Consider the following 20,922-nt stretch of genomic DNA (forward strand, 5'->3'; position numbering starts at 1 on the left):
AGATTCCATGTCAAGGTGTCTCCCTAAAGTGTATCATGTGATGAGTTTATCTTTTGCTCATACCTTCAACACTCAAGTGTATCCACAGTGAAACTCTTGTCATAGCTTTCCTCTTAGAAAATCAGACTTGAGGCTCATCTCATCTGCCGTTGTTGTTACAGTTTTGCATGACCTTTTTTTTGTTACTTAGCCAGGTTAGGTGAGACTCTTACTAATGTATAAACTTATCACATGATTGAGGAACTGATGCCTTGGCTATTTATGACCTATTTAACTTTATTCAAGATTATTTGGGGTATTTTATTTTATTCAATTCTTTTCATATAATTATAACCCACCCTGATTAATCTAGAGTTTAAGACTGGTCATAGATAGAATATGGTATACCATGATATATGTATATATATATAAGTTGTACCCAGAGAGCTTATATATATATATATATATATATATATATATATATATATATATATATATATATATATATATATATATATATATATATATATATATATATATACGTATATATATATGGGAATCGGCCAGTGTGATAATAATAATAAATATATATATATATATATATATATATATATATATATATATATATATTTCTTATTGGAAACTAATGTGTCTAGCATCACACTGTCAAGCCTCTAGTTGCTTTTTGCACAGTAACAAATGGAAGATTAATTACTCATGAATTTGAAGGAAAGTTGGTAACAATGAGGATGATCATAACTGCTGCAATAGCTTTTATTCATCTTCCATTGCTTTTATAATATTTATTCTTATGATTTGGGGGGTACGGTAGTTCACTGGTTTCAAATGTATTAAGTATTCTTCATTTATTAACTTTTCTGAGGGAGTTATTTATGCTGTATGAGAGCATGAACTGGTCTGATCTTGGGGACACTTTCGCATGTATCGCTGGTGACAGTCATAACATGTTGTGGATAGCTAATACAAGATCAGTTATTAGATTTGATTGAATAAATGATATCCATGGTTACAAGACAAATTATTTAAGTAAGAGTTTTATAAGATGGGTAACACAGTGGACATAGACAGAAACTATGCCAGTGTTTTTCTTATTTATTCTGCTTCCCAGGCAGTGTTAATGTCTGTTTTGGTTGGTTATTATTCTTGAATAATTTTATTGTATTGTCATTATCATCAAAGACTACAGTTTTGATAGTTATAATTGTTATGTCATTCCCAAAGTCCTTGGTTCCGTGCTGGCTAACGTCGCTGCATGTGTGTCATTTGCTGCAACGTGTATCAGTAACTAGCTTTTTGAAAGAGGGCAGTTTGACCTCCCTTTCATACCTTGTTTTTTTATTTTGGCTGATTCTTATAAAGCCATTTTAATCAATAAGCCTGAGGCTTTACCATAACATTATCAATTGATTATTAAGGTCCGCATCTTGTTTATGTTTTGGGTTATTTATTTTGTTTTTGCCTTGTTTATAAAACTATGATTTTCACCTGTCCCATTGTGTTGGAAGAGAGCTGTACCAAGTCCCCAGTTAACCCCTCCTCAGCAGTAGACGCAGTAATAACTCTTTATAAATTTGATTTTTCCTCCTGCAAGTTATATACAATTTGTTCTTATGACGCTGTTTCCAAACATGTTAAGAATTACTTTACCCCCTAAAGTTACCTCAACTGTTGTTACTTAATAATGATTCTCGCTACCTAGAGAGTGTTTACAGTAGCTAGAGAACCAACCAAAACAACATATCCCTGTCAGGATGCAGATGATGATAAGGAAGTGCTGGCGGAATGTAACGACCCAGAGCCCTCCCTAGGGCCCCCACGCTCCCCAAGCCCCAATCATTCACTTCTTTCCCATCACTCTCCAATTTCTCTGCATACACCAAGGGAGATAGATTCACCCAGTGGCTTTAGTTCTCCCAGAGAGTTTTCACCCAGAGTTCAGAATTCCCCGAGGAACTTGAATTCTCCCAAAGGACTGAAAGCATCCAGGTCCCTTGCTTCTCCAGTGGCTCACGAATGTATTGTCATCTCACCTCGAGTTGTTCACTCACCACGACGTGGTCATGGGTGCTCTCACACTCCTCCTGATAGCCAACCTGCACTTAATACTTCATGGAAACAATTACATAGAATGAGCCAAGGTGTTCCTGCCTGCCCTTATATTGGTGATGTAAATCTGGTGCATTCTAGTGTTCCTATTATCTCACCATTACCCCCTGGTGTATTGGAGGAACCAATTGTAACTCAAGACAACATAATAACAGTCACAGGATCAAATGAAGAACAGTTAAATGTGGATGGGGATGAAAATGATTATGAAGAAGAGGAAGAGGAGGATGAAGTTGAAGAGGAAGATGATGACGATGATGAAGAGGAAAGAGAGGAACAGCAAAAAGTTATTAGAGCAGAAAATGTGGATGAAGATGAAGGTGATGAAGATGATGATGATGATGATGATGATGATGATAATGATGATGATGATGATGATGGTGAGGAAGGCAAAAATATTAGCCTTGACAGTGAAGACCAGTGCATTGAGGTACTTACAGTTATCCCAGGAGCAAGTGGAGCCACACAGGAGAATAGAGAAGAGCTGGAGGATGATGGCAGTGGAGGGAACTTGGACTGGGTGTCTGAGGAGGGTGGGGGGCCAGGGCTCGGGCCTGCTGGCACTGTCTTCCACCTTCGTCTGGTGGGGTCCGTCGATGTTGCCGAGGAGTCAGGTAAAGCTCCTGCCCACAAGACACCTACATGTAAGCGGCCCAAGAAGGATATGGTTATGGAGGCTGTTTCTCATCTAAAGGTGGGTCGCTTCTGGTCTTATTCACCTGACTGGATTATACATAATTCGTATTACATGATAAGAAATTATAAAATATCAGTGAAATGCTGCTTGAAGATTGTCAATTACACAAATAATTTTGTCTAAAAAAATGTTAGCTCCTTTATTCAGTATTTTTTAACAAATGCTTAAATATTTTTATTTAATAAATATGCCATTTTTATCTTTAAAGTTGAAAATTTGCATACTAAACCAAAGGTCATTATATATGACTGATAGAAAAAGCTGTCAATGGCTGAGTGGCCAACAAGTCATAGGCACAATTTTTTAAGATATTTTTGGTGTTTTTATAAATTGTTTGCATTTTAACAATTTACAAACATTTATCAGCATTTTGTGAAATAAAAGGTAGGATATATTTAGTGCTATGCTCACAGTACAGTGAAGTATAAGCAAGGTGTTTAAGTTACAGTACTGTGCTGGTATAGCAGACTGCTCAAGAATCTATGAATATGTACTTTAATTCATATGTCAGTCATTCTTTAGTTATCAGGTTGAGGTAATTCATGTTATATGTTATAACTGGTAGGTAATTACAGTGGTGCCCTGAGTTTCGGCCATAATTGGTTCCAGAAGGATGTTTGAGTGCTGTTACCGAATGAATTTGTTCCCAAAAGGAATTAGGTAAATTAGATTAGTCCGTTTCAGACCCCCAAAAATACACTTACAAAAGTACTTACAATAATACACTTACATAATTGTTAGAGTTGGGAGGTGTACGAAACTCGGGGTACCACTTTACCTTGCTTAAAATAACACTACAAGTAGGGAGGTGGAAGAATGAATGCAAGCATTTAGATATATGAGTTTGCATGGAATTTCCTTATTTTCTTGATAGAACAGGGATGAAATACTGTAGTTAAAGTGAGTGTGTGTGTGTATGTATGTTTGTTTTTTGTGTGTTAGTTTTGTCTGTGTTTACTTACCTATATGTACTCACCTACATGAAGTTGCAGGGGTCGATTCACAGCTCCTGGCCCCCGCCACTTTCCCTGCCTCGTTATACCTCTTTTTAAAGCTATGTATAGATCCTGCCTCCACTACTACACTCTCCAGTTTGTTCCACTTCCTGACAACTCTGAGGCTGAAGAAATACTTCCTAACATCCCTATCACTCATCGGAGTTTTCACCATCCAGTTGTATCCCCATGTTCCTGTGTCTCATCTCTGAAACATAATGTTCCTGTTCACCTTGTCAGTTTCTCTCTGTATTTTGTATGTCATTATCATGTCCTCCCTGTCCCTCCTACCCTCCAGTATCATCAGATTGAGTTCCCTTAACCTCTCCTCATAGGACATACCCCTTAGCTCTAGGACTAGTCTTGTTGCAAACTATTGCACTGCTATATACTCAGCTTTTGAAATGCTATTCTTAGGTTTACCAGGTACCCATATGCTGCAGCAGTTATTTGATTGATGTGCAACTCAGAGGATGTGCTCAGTATGAGTCTAGAGGATGTGCTCAGTATGAGACTCAACCCAGGATCCTTTTTCTTGAGTGAGGTTTGCAGATATCCTTAGCCTGTACTTTGTCAGCAGTCTTCTTTGTCCTTCTCCAAGCTTTGTGACTTTGCACTTGTTGGGTTAAACTCCAGCAGCCATTTGTTGGACCAGGCTTACAGCGTGTCCAAATCCCCTTGTAAACTTACCTGATCCTACTCTACCTGTATTCTCCCCATTAGTTTCATGTCTGCAAACAGGGACACCTCTGAGCCTATCCCTTCAGTCATGTCATTAACCTATACAAGAAACAACACCATCCCTAGGACTGACCCGTGTAGAAACCCGCTTGACACACGCGCACACTCCAACACCTTGTCACGTACTGTCACTCATTATTTCCTTCCTGTCAGGTATTCTCTGATCCATTGCAGTGCTTCTCCTGTTATTTCTGCCTGCTCCTCAAGCTTTTGTACTAGTCTTTTGTTTGGTACTATTTCAAAAATCTTCTTACAGTCCAAGAAAATGCAATCTGCCCATCTCTGTCTCTCTATCTCACTTACCTGTATTTCTTATGTTATCTTGTCATAGAACTCCAGTAGGTTTGTGACACAGGATTTTCCATCCCTGAGGCTGTGCTGGTTGTCGTGTATGATCCCATTCCTTTCTAGATTCTCCACCACTCTTCTGATAAGCTTCTCCATGACTTAGTATACTGTACATATCAGTGACAATGGTCTGTAGTTTAATGCTGCTTATCTGTCTCCTCTCTTAAAAATTTTTTAGATTTTTTAATAAGATATTATGTTATTAAGAATTATGATATTTATCTACTTTATCTTACTGGCTAATGGATTGTTACAAATGGGAGGTTGGTATAAGAACAATGCTTGTAATCAAAGAATTATAGTGAATCTATAACTAGACTTAGGAATAAAACTATGTAAACATTTTAAAACTAGGAAAAATTATAGGAAAAACAATGAAATTATACACTTCAGCACCTGAACTAGCTCCTTAATTATTTTAACAAATGTGAGTATATGAACTATGGTAGATATTTAAGGCTAAAATAAAGGAGCTAGTGATTATATATAATAATAAATGAAAAAGTAAAATACTGTAGTGCCTGAGCTAGTGATTATAAAAACAAATGAAGAAAGTAAGATACTGTAGCACCTTAGTTTGCACCTTAATTATTTCAACAATGTGACTATATGAATAAGGGGAAAAAATATTCTAGCACCTGAATTTGCCCTTTTACCCTTTGAGGGTCGACAGGCCCTCTCCGAGACTCGTTCTCAGGGTCGGCCAAATTTAAAAAAAAAAAATAATTTTTTCTTATGAAAAAATAGAGAATCTTTTCCCGATCATAATGACACCAAAAATATGAAATTTGATGGAAAACTTACGGAATTATGCTCTCGTGAAGTTAGCGGTCTCGGCGATGTTTACGGATCGGCGATTTTGCCCACTTTGAGCCCCATTTTCGGCCAGTTCCACTGTACAAGTCGACAAAAATCATGAATATTTCGCTAGAACTCCGTTTTTTCTATTGAATGAGTGCAAGAAACCACCCATTTACCAATTTCAACTATCCAGTACAGTGGTCAGAATTTAGCAATTTTGCCAATTTCACACAAATTTAAAAAGATGCCAATTTCCGAATAGGGTCCAGAACAAACAAGAAATACATTCCTGGCACTAAAATGACATTTCCTCTGTTCATTAGTCACGTCTCAAGGCCCCTCTTACATTCTTTTGCTTTCCACTTTGAATTTTTATTCTCACAAAAAAATAGAAGATTTACTGTTATGCAGACTACTGCATTAGTGTAAAAAATGGTATGAATCATATTGGCGCACTTGCAAAAGAATATTAGACTCACCAGTTGATGTGCATTGGACGCTTGGCATGATTTGTTTACTTTTGAACTTTGGTAAAAATCGAACATTTCTGCTACTTTGAGCTCAATTTCAAGGTACTTTTCATTGTAAAACCAGTCAAAATCATCTCAATTTCTATGATATGCCTTCCATTCTATGAAATGAGACCAAGAAAACTAGAATACAACAATAAATACCATACGAAAATACAGTGCAAAGTCGCTGTTTTATTCCAAAAAAAACGGTCAAAGTTTTTTTTTTCTCATGCACTGTGTGCTGCAGGATTTTTTTTTATACCGTGCACACTGACCACATAGACCCATTCTTTCATATGGAGGCCTACCAGCTTTCTCTCACTAGATTTGAGGGCGCTAGAATTTAGGCGTACTAGTACGTCAAAAACCCTGGGTCGTAAGCCGTACTAGTACGTCCGAAACCCTCAAAGGGTTAATTGATATTAAAATTAAGAGCATAGTAAAAACTGAGTAAAGGGCAGTACAAGGTATAGGTATGTAGAGAACTATTTCAGGAGAATATTGTGAAAAAAAATAACAAAAAAAAATATATATAAAAATATATAAAGGGACTAAAAATAAGTATAGTTGTTAAACAAAATTAAATGGATAGATAGTAACTCTGATATAAAAATAATCTGGGAGTAAGATTTGCCTTATGGTATAAACTTTGAGCAATTAAGAGTACAAAAAGAAATAGTATATGAGGTAGTTGGTACTAGCTAGTAAAAGATGGTACAAGGAATTGGTGATACGGATATTAATGTAGGTAGTAGGTTGGTAGACAGCAACCACCCAGGGAAGTACTACCGTCCTGCCAGATGACTGTGAAACAGAAACCTGTAACTGTTTTGCATGATGGTAGGATTGCTGGTTTCTTTTTCTGTCTCATAAACACGCTAGATAACAGGGATATCTTGCTACTCCTACTTACACTTTGGTCACACTTCACAGACATGCACATGCATATATATATATACATACATCTAGGTTTTTCTCCTTTTTTTAAATAGCTCTTGTTCTTCTTTATTTCTTCTATTGTCCATGGGGAAGTGGAAAAGAATCTTTCCTCCGTAAGCCATGCGTGTCGTATGAGGCGACTAAAATGCCGGGAGCAATGGGCTAGTAACCCCTTCTCCTGTAGACACTTACTAAAAAAGAGAAGAAGAAAAACTTTATAAAACTGGGATGCTTAAATGTGCGTGGATGTAGTGCGGATGACAAGAAACAGATGATTGCTGATGTTATGAATGAAAAGAAGTTGGATGTCCTGGCCCTAAGCGAAACAAAGCTGAAGGGGGTAGGAGAGTTTCAGTGGGGGGAAATAAATGGGATTAAATTTGGAGTATCTAAGAGAGTTAGAGCAAAGGAAGGGGTAGCAGTAATGTTAAATGATCAGTTATGGAAGGAGAAAAGAGAATATGAATGTGTAAATTCAAGAATTATGTGGATTAAAGTAAAGGTTGGATGCGAGAAGTGGGTCATAATAAGCGTGTATGCACCTGGAGAAGAGAGGAATGCAGAGAAGAGAGAGAGATTTTGGGAGATGTTAAGTGAATGTATAGGAGCCTTTGAACCAAGTGAGAGAGTAATTGTGGTAGGGGACCTGAATGCTAAAGTAGGAGAAACTTTTAGAGAGGGTGTGGTAGGTAAGTTTGGGGTGCCAGGTGTAAATGATAATGGGAGCCCTTTGATTGAACTTTGTATAGAAAGGGGTTTAGTTATAGGTAATACATATTTTAAGAAAAAGAGGATAAATAAGTATACAAGATATGATGTAGGGCGAAATGACAGTAGTTTGTTGGATTATGTATTGGTAGATAAAAGACTGTTGAGTAGACTTCAGGAGGTACATGTTTATAGAGGGGCCACAGATATATCAGATCACTTTCTAGTTGTAGCTACACTGAGAGTAAAAGGTAGATGGGATACAAGGAGAATAGAAGCATCAGGGAAGAGAGAGGTGAAGGTTTATAAACTAAAAGAGGAGGCAGTTAGGGTAAGATATAAACAGCTATTGGAGGATAGATGGGCTAATGAGAGCATAGGCAATGGGGTCGAAGAGGTATGGGGTAGGTTTAAAAATGTAGTGTTAGAGTGTTCAGCAGAAGTTTGTGGTTACAGGAAAGTGGGTGCGGGAGGGAAGAGGAGCGATTGGTGGAATGATGATGTAAAGAGAGTAGTAAGGGAGAAAAAGTTAGCATATGAGAAGTTTTTACAAAGTAGAAGTGATGCAAGGAGGGAAGAGTATATGGAGAAAAAGAGAGAGGTTAAGAGAGTGGTGAAGCAATGTAAAAAGAGAGCAAATGAGAGAGTGGGTGAGATGTTATCAACAAATTTTGTTGAAAATAAGAAAAAGTTTTGGAGTGAGATTAACAAGTTAAGGAAGCCTAGAGAACAAATGGATTTGTCAGTTAAAAATAGGAGAGGAGAGTTATTAAATGGAGAGTTAGAGGTATTGGGAAGATGGAGGGAATATTTTGAGGAATTGTTAAATGTTGATGAAGATAGGGAAGCTGTGATTTCGTGTATAGGGCAAGGAGGAATAACATCTTGTAGGAGTGAGGAAGAGCCAGTTGTGAGTGTGGGGGAAGTTCGTGAGGCAGTAGGTAAAATGAAAGGGGGTAAGGCAGCTGGGATTGATGGGATAAAGATAGAAATGTTAAAAGCAGGTGGGGATATAGTTTTGGAGTGGTTGGTGCAATTATTTAATAAATGTATGGAAGAGGGTAAGGTACCTAGGGATTGGCAGAGAGCATGCATAGTTCCTTTGTATAAAGGCAAAGGGGATAAAAGAGAGTGCAAAAATTATAGGGGGATAAGTCTGCTGAGTATACCTGGTAAAGTGTATGGTAGAGTTATTATTGAAAGAATTAAGAGTAAGACGGAGAATAGGATAGCAGATGAACAAGGAGGCTTTAGGAAAGGTAGGGGGTGTGTGGACCAGGTGTTTACAGTGAAACATATAAGTGAACAGTATTTAGATAAGGCTAAAGAGGTCTTTGTGGCATTTATGGATTTGGAAAAGGCGTATGACAGGGTGGATAGGGGGGCAATGTGGCAGATGTTGCAAGTGTATGGTGTAGGAGGTAGGTTACTGAAAGCAGTGAAGAGTTTTTACGAGGATAGTGAGGCTCAAGTTAGAGTATGTAGGAAAGAGGGAAATTATTTCCCAGTAAAAGTAGGCCTTAGACAAGGATGTGTGATGTCACCGTGGTTGTTTAATATATTTATAGATGGGGTTGTAAGAGAAGTAAATGCGAGGGTCTTGACAAGAGGCATGGAGTTAAAAGATAAAGAATCACACACAAAGTGGGAGTTGTCACAGCTGCTCTTTGCTGATGACACTGTGCTCTTGGGAGATTCTGAAGAGAAGTTGCAGAGATTGGTGGATGAATTTGGTAGGGTGTGCAAAAGAAGAAAATTAAAGGTGAATACAGGAAAGAGTAAGGTTATGAGGATAACAAAAAGATTAGGTGATGAAAGATTGAATATCAGATTGGAGGGAGAGAGTATGGAGGAGGTGAATGTATTCAGATATTTGGGAGTGGACGTGTCAGCGGATGGGTCTATGAAAGATGAGGTGAATCATAGAATTGATGAGGGAAAAAGAGTGAGTGGTGCACTTAGGAGTCTGTGGAGACAAAGAACTTTGTCCTTGGAGGCAAAGAGGGGAATGTATGAGAGTATAGTTTTACCAACGCTCTTATATGGGTGTGAAGCATGGGTGATGAATGTTGCAGCGAGGAGAAGGCTGGAGGCAGTGGAGATGTCATGTCTGAGGGCAATGTGTGGTGTGAATATAATGCAGAGAATTCGTAGTTTGGAAGTTAGGAGGAGGTGCGGGATTACCAAAACTGTTGTCCAGAGGGCTGAGGAAGGGTTGTTGAGGTGGTTCGGACATGTAGAGAGAATGGAGCGAAACAGAATGACTTCAAGAGTGTATCAGTCTGTAGTGGAAGGAAGGCGGGGTAGGGGTCGGCCTAGGAAAGGTTGGAGAGAGGGGGTAAAGGAGGTTTTGTGCGCGAGGGGCTTGGACTTCCAGCAGGTATGCATGAGCGTGTTTGATAGGAGTGAATGGAGACAAATGGTTTTTAATACTTGACGTGCTGTTGGAGTGTGAGCAAAGTAACATTTATGAAGGGGTTCAGGGAAACCGGCAGGCCGGACTTGATTCCTGGAGATGGGAAGTACAGTGCCTGCACTCTGAAGGAGGGGTGTTAATGTTGCAGTTTAAAAACTAGTGTAAAGCACCCTTCTGGCAAGACAGTGATGGAGTGAATGATGGTGAAAGTTTTTCTTTTTCGGGCCACCCTGCCTTGGTGGGAATCGGCCAGTGTGATAATAAAAAAAAAAAAAATAATAATTCTTCTTTTTCTTTCAACACACCGGCCGTATCCCACCGAGGCGGGGTGGCCCAAAAGGAAAAACGAAAGTTTCTCCTTTTACATTTAGTAATATATACAGGAGAAGAGGTTACTAGCCCCTTGCTCCCGGCATTTTAGTTGCCTCTTACAACACGCATGGCTTACGGAGGAAGAATTCTGTTCCACTTCCCCATGGAGATAAGAGGAAATAAACAAGAATAAGAACTAGAAAGAAAATAGAAGAAAACCCAGAGGGGTGTGTATATATGTGCTTGTACATGTATGTGTAGTGTGACCTAAGTGTAAGTAGAAGTAGCAAGACGTACCTGAAATCTTGCATGTTCATGAGACAGAAAAAAGGACACCAGCAATCCTACCATCATGTAAAACAATTACAGGCTTTCGTTTTACACTCACTTGGCAGGACGGTAGTACCTCCCTGGGCGGTTGCTGTCTACCAACCTAAATGGGAAATCTGGAAAGATTTCACAATTTGAGACAAACATGAGACAGTGTGGTATTAAACACCATCCTGGAAGTGATAGTACAGGGATTAGTTCAATAACAGAGTAGTAACATACAATAACGTAGTATAAAGATTTGGTCACTAATGTTAGTCAGACTCTGTAAGGTTTGCGTCTCGAAGGAAGTTCGCTAGTTCATTTTCATTTGTAATATAGTACACACGGCCTACATTTGTTTTCCTTACTAGAATTTGTCCATCACGTACGAAACACTGGTGAATTTTATCATTATTCTCACACTTTAGTTTTCTTACTCTGTACTGGAGATTCTGACGTTTTCTTGTTAGACACTCATTTATGTACATGTATATGTATATCTTTTTTTGCTTGGATTGATGAACTTATTGGATCTTTTTTTCTGTCTTGTGTGTGAAATCTAAGCATAACACTTTGTTTTCTACCTTGGTTCCCTAGTAACCATGATTCTTTTATTTCCGACACTGGCACATTAACTTGTAGGTGGTCGTATATGATCTTTAGAGTTGTGTCTTTGCAGTTGTTATGGTTTAATTCACTAGGAAAGAGTGGACTGTTAATTACTACTACATCAGAAAGCTTGTCTTGCTCTGTTTTATCATCTTGGTAAGCAAGATATTTATTCAATTGGGTATCCATGTTGATCTTCCAGTCTTTAACTACATCTTCAACCTTTGTATTTAGGGATGTTATTTGATCTATATGGCTGGCTATGACTGCTTGGAGGGTCTTGCCAAAATCAGTCATTCCAGCTGATGTTAGCTGTTGTTCAAGGCTGTTGATCTTGTTTTCAAGGTGGGCTAACTTAGATTCATGGTTTGTAATTGTTGTGCAAAGATTCATATTTTCAGTATGAAGATTCATATTATCTGCCATTAGGGTGGCAGTAAAGGTAGAGAGGGAGTCGGTCATGGTTGGTGGTGTTGATGAGGCACCTTGGTTGGTGGGTGAGGGTGAGTCGGCCATGTTTGTTGTTGTTGATGTGTTGCTCTGTGTGGTGGTGGGGGTGGATAGGGCACTGGCATCCTGATGGGTCGTCTTGTGGAATAGTCGATTTCTAGGTGCTACCTTGCTGTTCTTGGTGTTGCTTCTTCTATGATTAGATCTCACAGTAGTATGTACAGGAGTTGCTGTGGTATGATGGAGAAGCTATATTTGTTAAGAACTTGGAGTAGGTAGTTTTCTGGCAGCGGGGCTGTGCTTGGGGTTTGAGGGGGCAGTCTTCACTTCAATCAGTAATCTCTCGATTTGTTGGTATCACTATGAGAAAAGCTAGAGAAACGAAGAAGGCAACAGCATAGAGTGAGGCAGCTGGCCGCCACCACCACCACCACTGTGGCCACAGTGATCATGTCTTCACCTATATATACATCTGTCTTGACCACACCTGTGGTTACTATTGTGACAACCTTACCACTAATCATAGATGAACAAAAGCTAGGTGTGGGGTTATGGACTGGGAAGATACTGGAGTGGGAGAGTAAATGGCGGATGCTTTCTGCCGCTGCTGGCATCGCCATCACTTGCCATATTATGGCCTATTTTATTCATTCTAGAGTATATATCATGTTTCTATGTTATTAATATTGTTTATTATGTCATACTAGATGAATTGTGGTAGATAACTAAGCCATAGAGTTGATATTAGCATTATTTTGACATGCCTCCTGAGAGGCTGGAATGAATTAATTGCATTTCAATTAATTTAAATGAGGAAAATTGACTCAGCATATGAACAAATCTGGATACGAACAAGGTCATGGAATGGATTAAATTCGTAAGCTGAGGTTCCACTGTATATATCAGGTTTCTATGTTGTTTATATTGTTTATTATGTCATATTAGATGAATTTCGACAGATATATAAGCAGTAGAGTTGATAGTAGCGAAATATTGAAGGAGTATTTTGTCCTGTCTCCGAACAAACTCTCATCTGCCATAGGTACCACTACATAGTCACATACATAATTGACATATTTCATTTTTTCTAGAGTATATATCAGGTTTCTCTGTTATTGATATTGTTTATTATGTCATATTAGATGAATTTTGATAGATAAATAAGCCATAGATTTGATATTAGCGAAATATCGAAGTACAGTAGACCGTCATTTAATCCTTTGACTGTTTCGGCCGTATATATATACATCTTACGAGCCAGTGTTTCGGACGTATATATACACAATAATTGTGGCGGCTTCAAATCAAGCAGGAGAAAGCTGGTAGGCCCACATGTGAAAGAATGGGTCTGTGTGGTCAGTGTGCACTGTATAAAAAAATCTTGCGGCATGCAGTGCATAATGAGAGAAAAAAACTCCGACCATGTTTTTGGATTAAAACGCCGACTTTGAGGTGTATTTTCCTGTAGTATTTATGGTTGTATTCTCGTTTTCTTGGTCTCATTTGATAGAATGGAAAACATATTACAGAAATAGAGATGATTTTGATTAGTTTCATGATGCAAACAACCTTGAAATTGAGCTCAAAGTAGCAGAAATGTTAAATTTTTACCAGTTTTCAAGAATAAGCAAATCACACCACACATCCAATACACATCAGCTGGGGAGTCTAATATTCTTTCACTAGTGCACTGATATTATTTATGCCTGGAGACATGACTAATGAACAGAGGATATATTATTTTAGTGCCAAGAATGTCTGCATTGTTTACTCTGGACCCTATTTTGAATTTGGCATCTTTTCTAATTTGCGTGAAATTGGCCAAATTGCCAATTTCTGACCACTTTATTGTTTAACCCTTTCAGGGTCCAAGGCCATAATCTGAAGTGGTGCCCCAGTGTCCAAGAAATTTTGAAAAAAAAAAAAAAAAAAATTCTTACAGAATTAAAGAGTATATTTTTGTGAAGGTAATAAAACAAAAAAAAATTTTCTGATCAGTACTTACCGAGATAGTGCCGAGAAGTTGACCCAAAATGACCGGGTGGCGGCAATTTCGACAATTTCCACATACGCGCATTACTTTATTTTACGTTTTTTGTAGTTTTTTCTTTTCTTTTCTAATTTTTACCTTTTTCTACTAACATTTGGGGCCTGAGAGACCAATACTGTATATAATGTATATATATAAAACTCACTGTGTTGAACACAATAACTGCACTAAAGTTGTTATTATATTATTGTTTACCACTTTTGTTTATTACAATAAACATGCACAAATCTTGTATAATACTAATGTTCTATCATATATTTACATATTTATAATCACTGGACATGTTTTTAGAACTGCTGGAGCTTGTGGAACTCCTTGAAAGAAGGCACCATGCACAGAGGTACCTTACATTCCTCGCACATAAACCGAGTATCTTTGCGTCTTTATTGCCATCCTTTTGTTTGTGCACAGACAATGCATCTCTTCTGAGCAAATTTCTTCTTAGTTGAAGGAAGCTGTATTATGAAATGATCACCTTCCCTCCTCAAATGCTTGGGTATATTCTGAGGAGCTCGAGGACCTTGTTGTATAGCAGGTGTTGTTACCTGGTACTTCATTATGAGTTGTCTGACAACAGACAAATAAAATTCATCATACGGTGGTCTGTTGCCAGTCTTCATTTGGTACATATTATATGCATTGAGCATTGAAATGTCCATGAGATGGAAGAAAAGTTTCATGTACCACTTGTAACTCTTACGAACACAATCAACAAAGCCAATCTGCATGTCACATTTGTCAACCAAGCACATGTTTTGCATATAATCAATCACTGTCACTGGTTTTCAAATATGTTCATTAGTCATTCTATCAACTTTGCCACTGTCTTGCATTTCGTCACGGTGAATGGTTGTCAACGATGTGACATCTCGTTTGTCATGCCACCGTAATGCCATGATGTCATTGGCAGTAAACACCTGCACCTCATCACCACGAGCACCTGCGTTGAACCTGGGCTTACATGTATATTTATGATTAGAACGCACTGTGCCACACACATCTGTCTTGTTCACTCGCAAGAAATCACTGAGTAAAGGGCTTGTGTACCAGTAATCGGTATATAATGTATGCCCCTTACCAAGATAAGGTGCCATCATGCTTCTCACTACATCACCTGAGATACCCAATAACATCCTGGTATCTTTCAATGTTTTACATCCCATGTATACAACAATATCCAATACCAGGCCACTGTCTCAGTCACAGAGTACAAACAGTTTTATACCAAAGCGTTTCCTCTTGCTCGGTATATACTGCTTGAACGACAGTCTACCTTTGAACAAAATCAAAGACTCGTCAGTTACAAGATTCTTGAATAGATAAAAGTACATGTTGAACTTTTGTTTCAAATACATAAAAACATTTCTAATCTTGTATAACCTGTCACTTCTGTCAGGCCTGGTTTTGTCAGAGAAGTGCAACATAAGTAACAGTAAGATAAACCTGGGATGATTTCACTGAAGACCGGGGTAGAAATTAGCTGATCTGTGGACCAGTATGCTTTTATATTATGCTTATAGACATGAGGCATAAGCATTATTGTTGCAAAAAGCAAATACGTACATTTCTGCAACAGTCGCCTCTTTCCACCGGTGTAGTCTTGACTGTGGTGATATGATTGTATTTGCCATGGTGTACTCAAAATACTTATTACTTTCCCTGACAATAGTTTCCATCAAGGGCTGGTCAAAGAATAGTTCAAAGAATTCCAGTTCATTGGCTGTGGTTCCAAGGGGACAAGTAGGTAGAATTCCATTTTGAGAGTCATCAAAGTGGTGGGGCTTGGGAACAAAATTGGGATTTTGCTGCCAATCCCAGATACGGTTTGCTGGTGGATACTGGACATCATAGGCTGGTTGTGCGGGTAGTTGTGGTTGTGGTGGGCTGGTGGCTGACGCTCCGCTTTGCCCTTGAACTGAGGATTCAACAGCGTGGGTCCCAGCCTTGGCTGGTGAGTCACACATGGCCGTGGCACTACCATCACCACTACCACCACCTACTGATGCCTGTGGTCTATCCATGCCAAGTGTAGCGACATCATCCTCACTTTCACTGTCTATTCCTGGTGTAGGGCCATGGGATGTACTCCGGGATGTACTCCCTTCCCTGGGCACTGCATAGGGAACACTACCCGAGCGCATGTGGCAGCGTATATACCGACGCTTCACTGGTGAATATGTTTCCTCACTATCACTACTCGAATGATCGTCAAGAGCAATAAAATCACAATCCACGTCACTATCATCATCATTACTGAAGTCAGAGGCCTGGCCACGCAAAAATAATAGTTTTCTCTTGCGATGAGGTACAACTGACCGTGACTGAGGAGTGCCCACACCAGAGGTAGAAGGTTGAGGATCGTCGGGGTTTTCTGCACTGTTATCGATATCCTGGTCATTCCTGTCGGTCACTAACTGATCAAAGCCAAAGAATCCATCTTCATTTCCACTTCCATCAGAGTCAGAACTATCAGATAGGAAGAGGAGAGTCCCAATTTTCCTTGGAGTGAGAGCTGCCTTGCGACGAGGCATGGTGAACAAAGGTAACTGAACCGGTGTTCCCACAATGCTGTGCGGGCGCTTAGAATTTTTGTTTACGGCGCACACACACCATGCAGACCCATTCTCTCACATGTAGGCCTACCAGCCATTTCGCACTAAATTTGACAGCGCTAGAATTTTGGTGTAGATCTACGGTTTGGGCCCTGAAAGGGTTAATGAGTACATTATTGGGCAGTTGAAATCAGTAAATGGTCGGTTTCTTGTACTCAGTTGATAGAAAAAATGGAGTTTTAAAGAAATAGCTTTGAGTTTGGTTGACTGGAGCAATGGAATTGGCCAAAAATAGGGCTCAGATTGGGCGAAATCGCCAGTGCATATATATCGCCAAGATCGCAAACTTCGCGGGAGCGTAATTCCGTAAGTTTTCGATCAAATTTCATACTTTTTCAGTAGTATATCTTCCATTCTATCAATTGATACCAAGTAATAGCCAATAGAACCATAAAAACTGTCCTAGAAAATACCTCAAATTCACTTTTAAACCAAATGCATGGTCAGAGTTTTGATTTTCCCATCATGCACCATGTTGGGTAGGATTTTTCTTTTTACTGTGCACACTCACTGCACAGACCCATTCTCTCATACCTAGGCCAAAATTTAACACTTAAAGCTTATTTGAGTGAGCTGAGCTCATGACATAGAACTTTGTTAAGGATTCTGGCTTCAGTGACATAGTTCTATGTGACATCTACTGAAAGGGTTCAGGGTTGCAATGACCTGAGGGTCTCTGTGTCTCACTGCTTTGAGATTGACTACCAGAATGCTTTTGCAAATAGTATAAGCTGTTAATAGTTTTATTTAAATAAAAAATTAAAAAGTATCATTTCCCTTACATTTTTAATAATAGCAATAAGAGTAGTAGGGAGCAAGTTTATCATTTGTACTGATGCACACACTCTGAAGGAGGGGTGTTAATGTTGCAGTTTTATAACTGTAGTGTAAGCATGCCTCTGGCAACACAGTGATGGAGTGGCAAAAAAAAAAAAAAAAAAAACATGCTGTGGAGGTGTGTTGAACACCTCCACAGAATCTCCTGAGGCATTCTGGCACTTGGCTGTGGCCTGAGTTCGAGGAATGGCTCAATAGGAGTTGAGTCACCATGCCCTTGTCAGAGGGCTGGCCCCACCATAGGGCTATAAGTGGTACTCTACTTGACACAAAGACAGCTCACTGCACCCTTACCATAGGGCTGTAAAGAGTACACCACTTGACATGAATGCTCATCATGCCTGTTACAAAAAACGTGATTTCTAATGAGCTTAGAGATCTCCAGTGAATACTAGAAAGGACTGCCCTTCTAGCATCCAGCCTGTTACTGGGTTTTTGTAACAAGTAGTCAGTATCCTGGTCCAATTATCCATTAGAATTAAGTAAGATTTAATAGTGATTCAGGATTACAACTGGTAGGCTGCTAACTAAAGAAATTAAAATTTAATAAGTTTATTAATAACAATAAAGTTGTCTAGGTATATAATATCAAAGTAAATTAAAGTAATCAGTTGAATATAATATAGGATACAAGTTGCTACACTTCTCTCGTGTACAGTAGTATTGTGCTGAAGGCACATATCACATCTTTATGGCTTTTAAGTACCGTCTGGTACATTGTTAGCATTTAATAACATAATACAAATATATACAAGTGTGTGTGTGTGTAAGTGCCCTAAGTAGTTCGCTATATCTCAAGACTCGACTAGACTTAACCAGTGACTGACTAAAAGTCATAAGAACATAAGAAAGGAGGAACACTGCAGGAGGCCTGTTGGCCCATACTAGGCAGGTCCTTTACAATTCATCCCACTAACAAAATATTTGCCCAACCCAATTTTCAATGCCACCCAAGAAATAAGCTCTGATGTGAAAGTCCCACTCAAATCCAACCCCTCCCACTCATGTACTTTTTTTTTTTTATTATCACACTGGCCGATTCCCACCAAGGCAGGGTGGCCCGAAAAAGAAAAACTTTCACCATCATTCACTCCATCACTGTCTTGCCAGAAGGGTGCTTTACACTACAGTTTTTAAACTGCAACATTAACACCCCTCCTTCAGAGTGCAGGCACTGTACTTCCCATCTCCAGGACTCAAGTCCGGCCTGCCGGTTTCCCTGAATCCCTTCATAAATGTTACTTTGCTCACACTCCAACAGCACGTCAAGTATTAAAAACCATTTGTCTCCATTCACTCCTATCAAACACGCTCACGCATGCCTGCTGGAAGTCCAAGCCCCTCGCACACAAAACCTCCTTTACCCCCTCCCTCCAACCCTTCCTAGGCCGACCCCTACCCCGCCTTCCTTCCACTACAGACTGATACACTCTTGAAGTTATTCTGTTTCGCTCCATTCTCTCTACATGTCCGAACCACCTCAACAACCCTTCCTCAGCCCTCTGGACAACAGTTTTGGTAATCCCGCACCTCCTCCTAACTTCCAAACTACGAATTCTCTGCATTATATTCACACCACACATTGCCCTCAGACATGACATCTCCACTGCCTCCAGCCTTCTCCTCGCTGCAACATTCATCACCCATGCTTCACACCCATATAAGAGCGTTGGTAAAACTATACTCTCATACATTCCCCTCTTTGCCTCCAAGGACAAAGTTCTCTGTCTCCACAGACTCCTAAGTGCACCACTCACTCTTTTTCCCTCATCAATTCTATGATTCACCTCATCTTTCATAGACCCATCCGCTGACACGTCCACTCCCAAATATCTGAATACGTTCACCTCCTCCATACTCTCTCCCTCCAATCTGATATTCAATCTTTCATCACCTAATCTTTTTGTTATCCTCATAACCTTACTCTTTCCTGTATTCACCTTTAATTTTCTTCTTTTGCACACCCTACCAAATTCATCCACCAATCTCTGCAGCTTCTCTTCAGAATCTCCCAAGAGCACAGTGTCATCAGCAAAGAGCAGCTGTGACAACTCCCACCCTGTGTGTGATTCTTTATCTTTTAACTCCACGCCTCTTGCCAAGACCCTCGCATTTACTTCTCTTACAACCCCATCTATAAATATATTAAACAACCACGGTGACATCACACATCCTTGTCTAAGGCCTACTTTTACTGGGAAAAAATTTCCCTCTTTTCTACATACTCTAACTTGAGCTTCACTATCCTCGTAAAAACTCTTCACTGCTTTCAGTAACCTACCTCCTACACCATACACTTGCAACATCTGCCACATTGCCCCCCTATCCACCCTGTCATACGCCTTTTCCAAATCCATAAATGCCACAAAGACCTCTTTAGCCTTATCTAAATACTGTTCACTTATATGTTTCACTGTAAACACCTGGTCCACACACCCCCTACCTTTCCTAAAGCCTCCTTGTTCATCTGCTATCCTATTCTCCGTCTTACTCTTAATTCTTTCAATTATAACTCTACCATACACTTTACCAGGTACACTCAACAGACTTATCCCCCTATAATTTTTGCACTCTCTTTTATCCCCTTTGCCTTTATACAAAGGAACTATGCATGCTCTCTGCCAATCCCTAGGTACCTTACCCTCTTCCATACATTTATTAAATAATTGCACCAACCACTCCAAAACTATATCCCCACCTGCTTTTAACATTTCTATCTTTATCCCATCAATCCCGGCTGCCTTACCCCCTTTCATTTTACCTACTGCCTCACGAACTTCCCCCACACTCACAACTGGCTCTTCCTCACTCCTACAAGATGTTATTCCTCCTTGCCCTATACACGAAATCACAGCTTCCCTATCTTCATCAACATTTAACAATTCCTCAAAATATTCCCTCCATCTTCCCAATACCTCTAACTCTCCATTTAATAACTCTCCTCTCCTATTTTTAACTGACATATCCATTTGTTCTCTAGGCTTCCTTAACTTGTTAATCTCACTCCAAAACTTTTTCTTATTTTCAACAAAATTTGTTGATAACAGCTCACCCACTCTCTCATTTGCTCTCTTTTTACATTGCTTCACCACTCTCTTAACCTCTCTCTTTTTCTCCATATACTCTTCCCTCCTTGCATCACTTCTACTTTGTAAAAACTTCTCATATGCTAACTTTTTCTCCCTTACTACTCTCTTTACATCATCATTCCACCAATCGCTCCTCTTCCCTCCTGCACCCACTTTCCTGTAACCACAAACTTCTGCTGAACACTCTAACACTACATTTTTAAACCTACCCCATTCCTCTTCGACCCCATTGCCTATGCTCTCATTAGCCCATCTATCCTCCAATAGCTGTTTATATCTTACCCTAACTGCCTCCTCATGTACTTATCCAACCTAAATTTGAAACTACCCAAAGTCCCAGCCTCTATAACCCAACTAGGTAGACTGTTCCACTCATCAACTACCCTAT

At 39.4% G+C, this 20,922-nt stretch overlaps 1 protein-coding gene across 18 annotated transcripts in view; it reads left to right on the forward strand.

The window, feature by feature from the left end:
• Window positions 1–20,922, forward strand: part of LOC128696147 (protein lin-10) — a 921,476-nt gene that overhangs the window by 786,062 nt on the left and 114,492 nt on the right. For all 18 annotated transcript variants that reach the window (XM_053787271.2, XM_053787270.2, XM_053787272.2 and 15 more), the window contains one exon: window positions 1,751–2,800. In XM_053787271.2, the coding sequence (XP_053643246.2) occupies window positions 1,751–2,800 (1,050 nt within the window). The remainder of the gene's footprint in view (window positions 1–1,750; window positions 2,801–20,922) is intronic.

The sequence above is a fragment of the Cherax quadricarinatus genome, chromosome 48 (assembly GCF_038502225.1).
Source record: "Cherax quadricarinatus isolate ZL_2023a chromosome 48, ASM3850222v1, whole genome shotgun sequence".
NCBI classification, from domain to species: Eukaryota; Metazoa; Arthropoda; class Malacostraca; order Decapoda; family Parastacidae; genus Cherax; species Cherax quadricarinatus.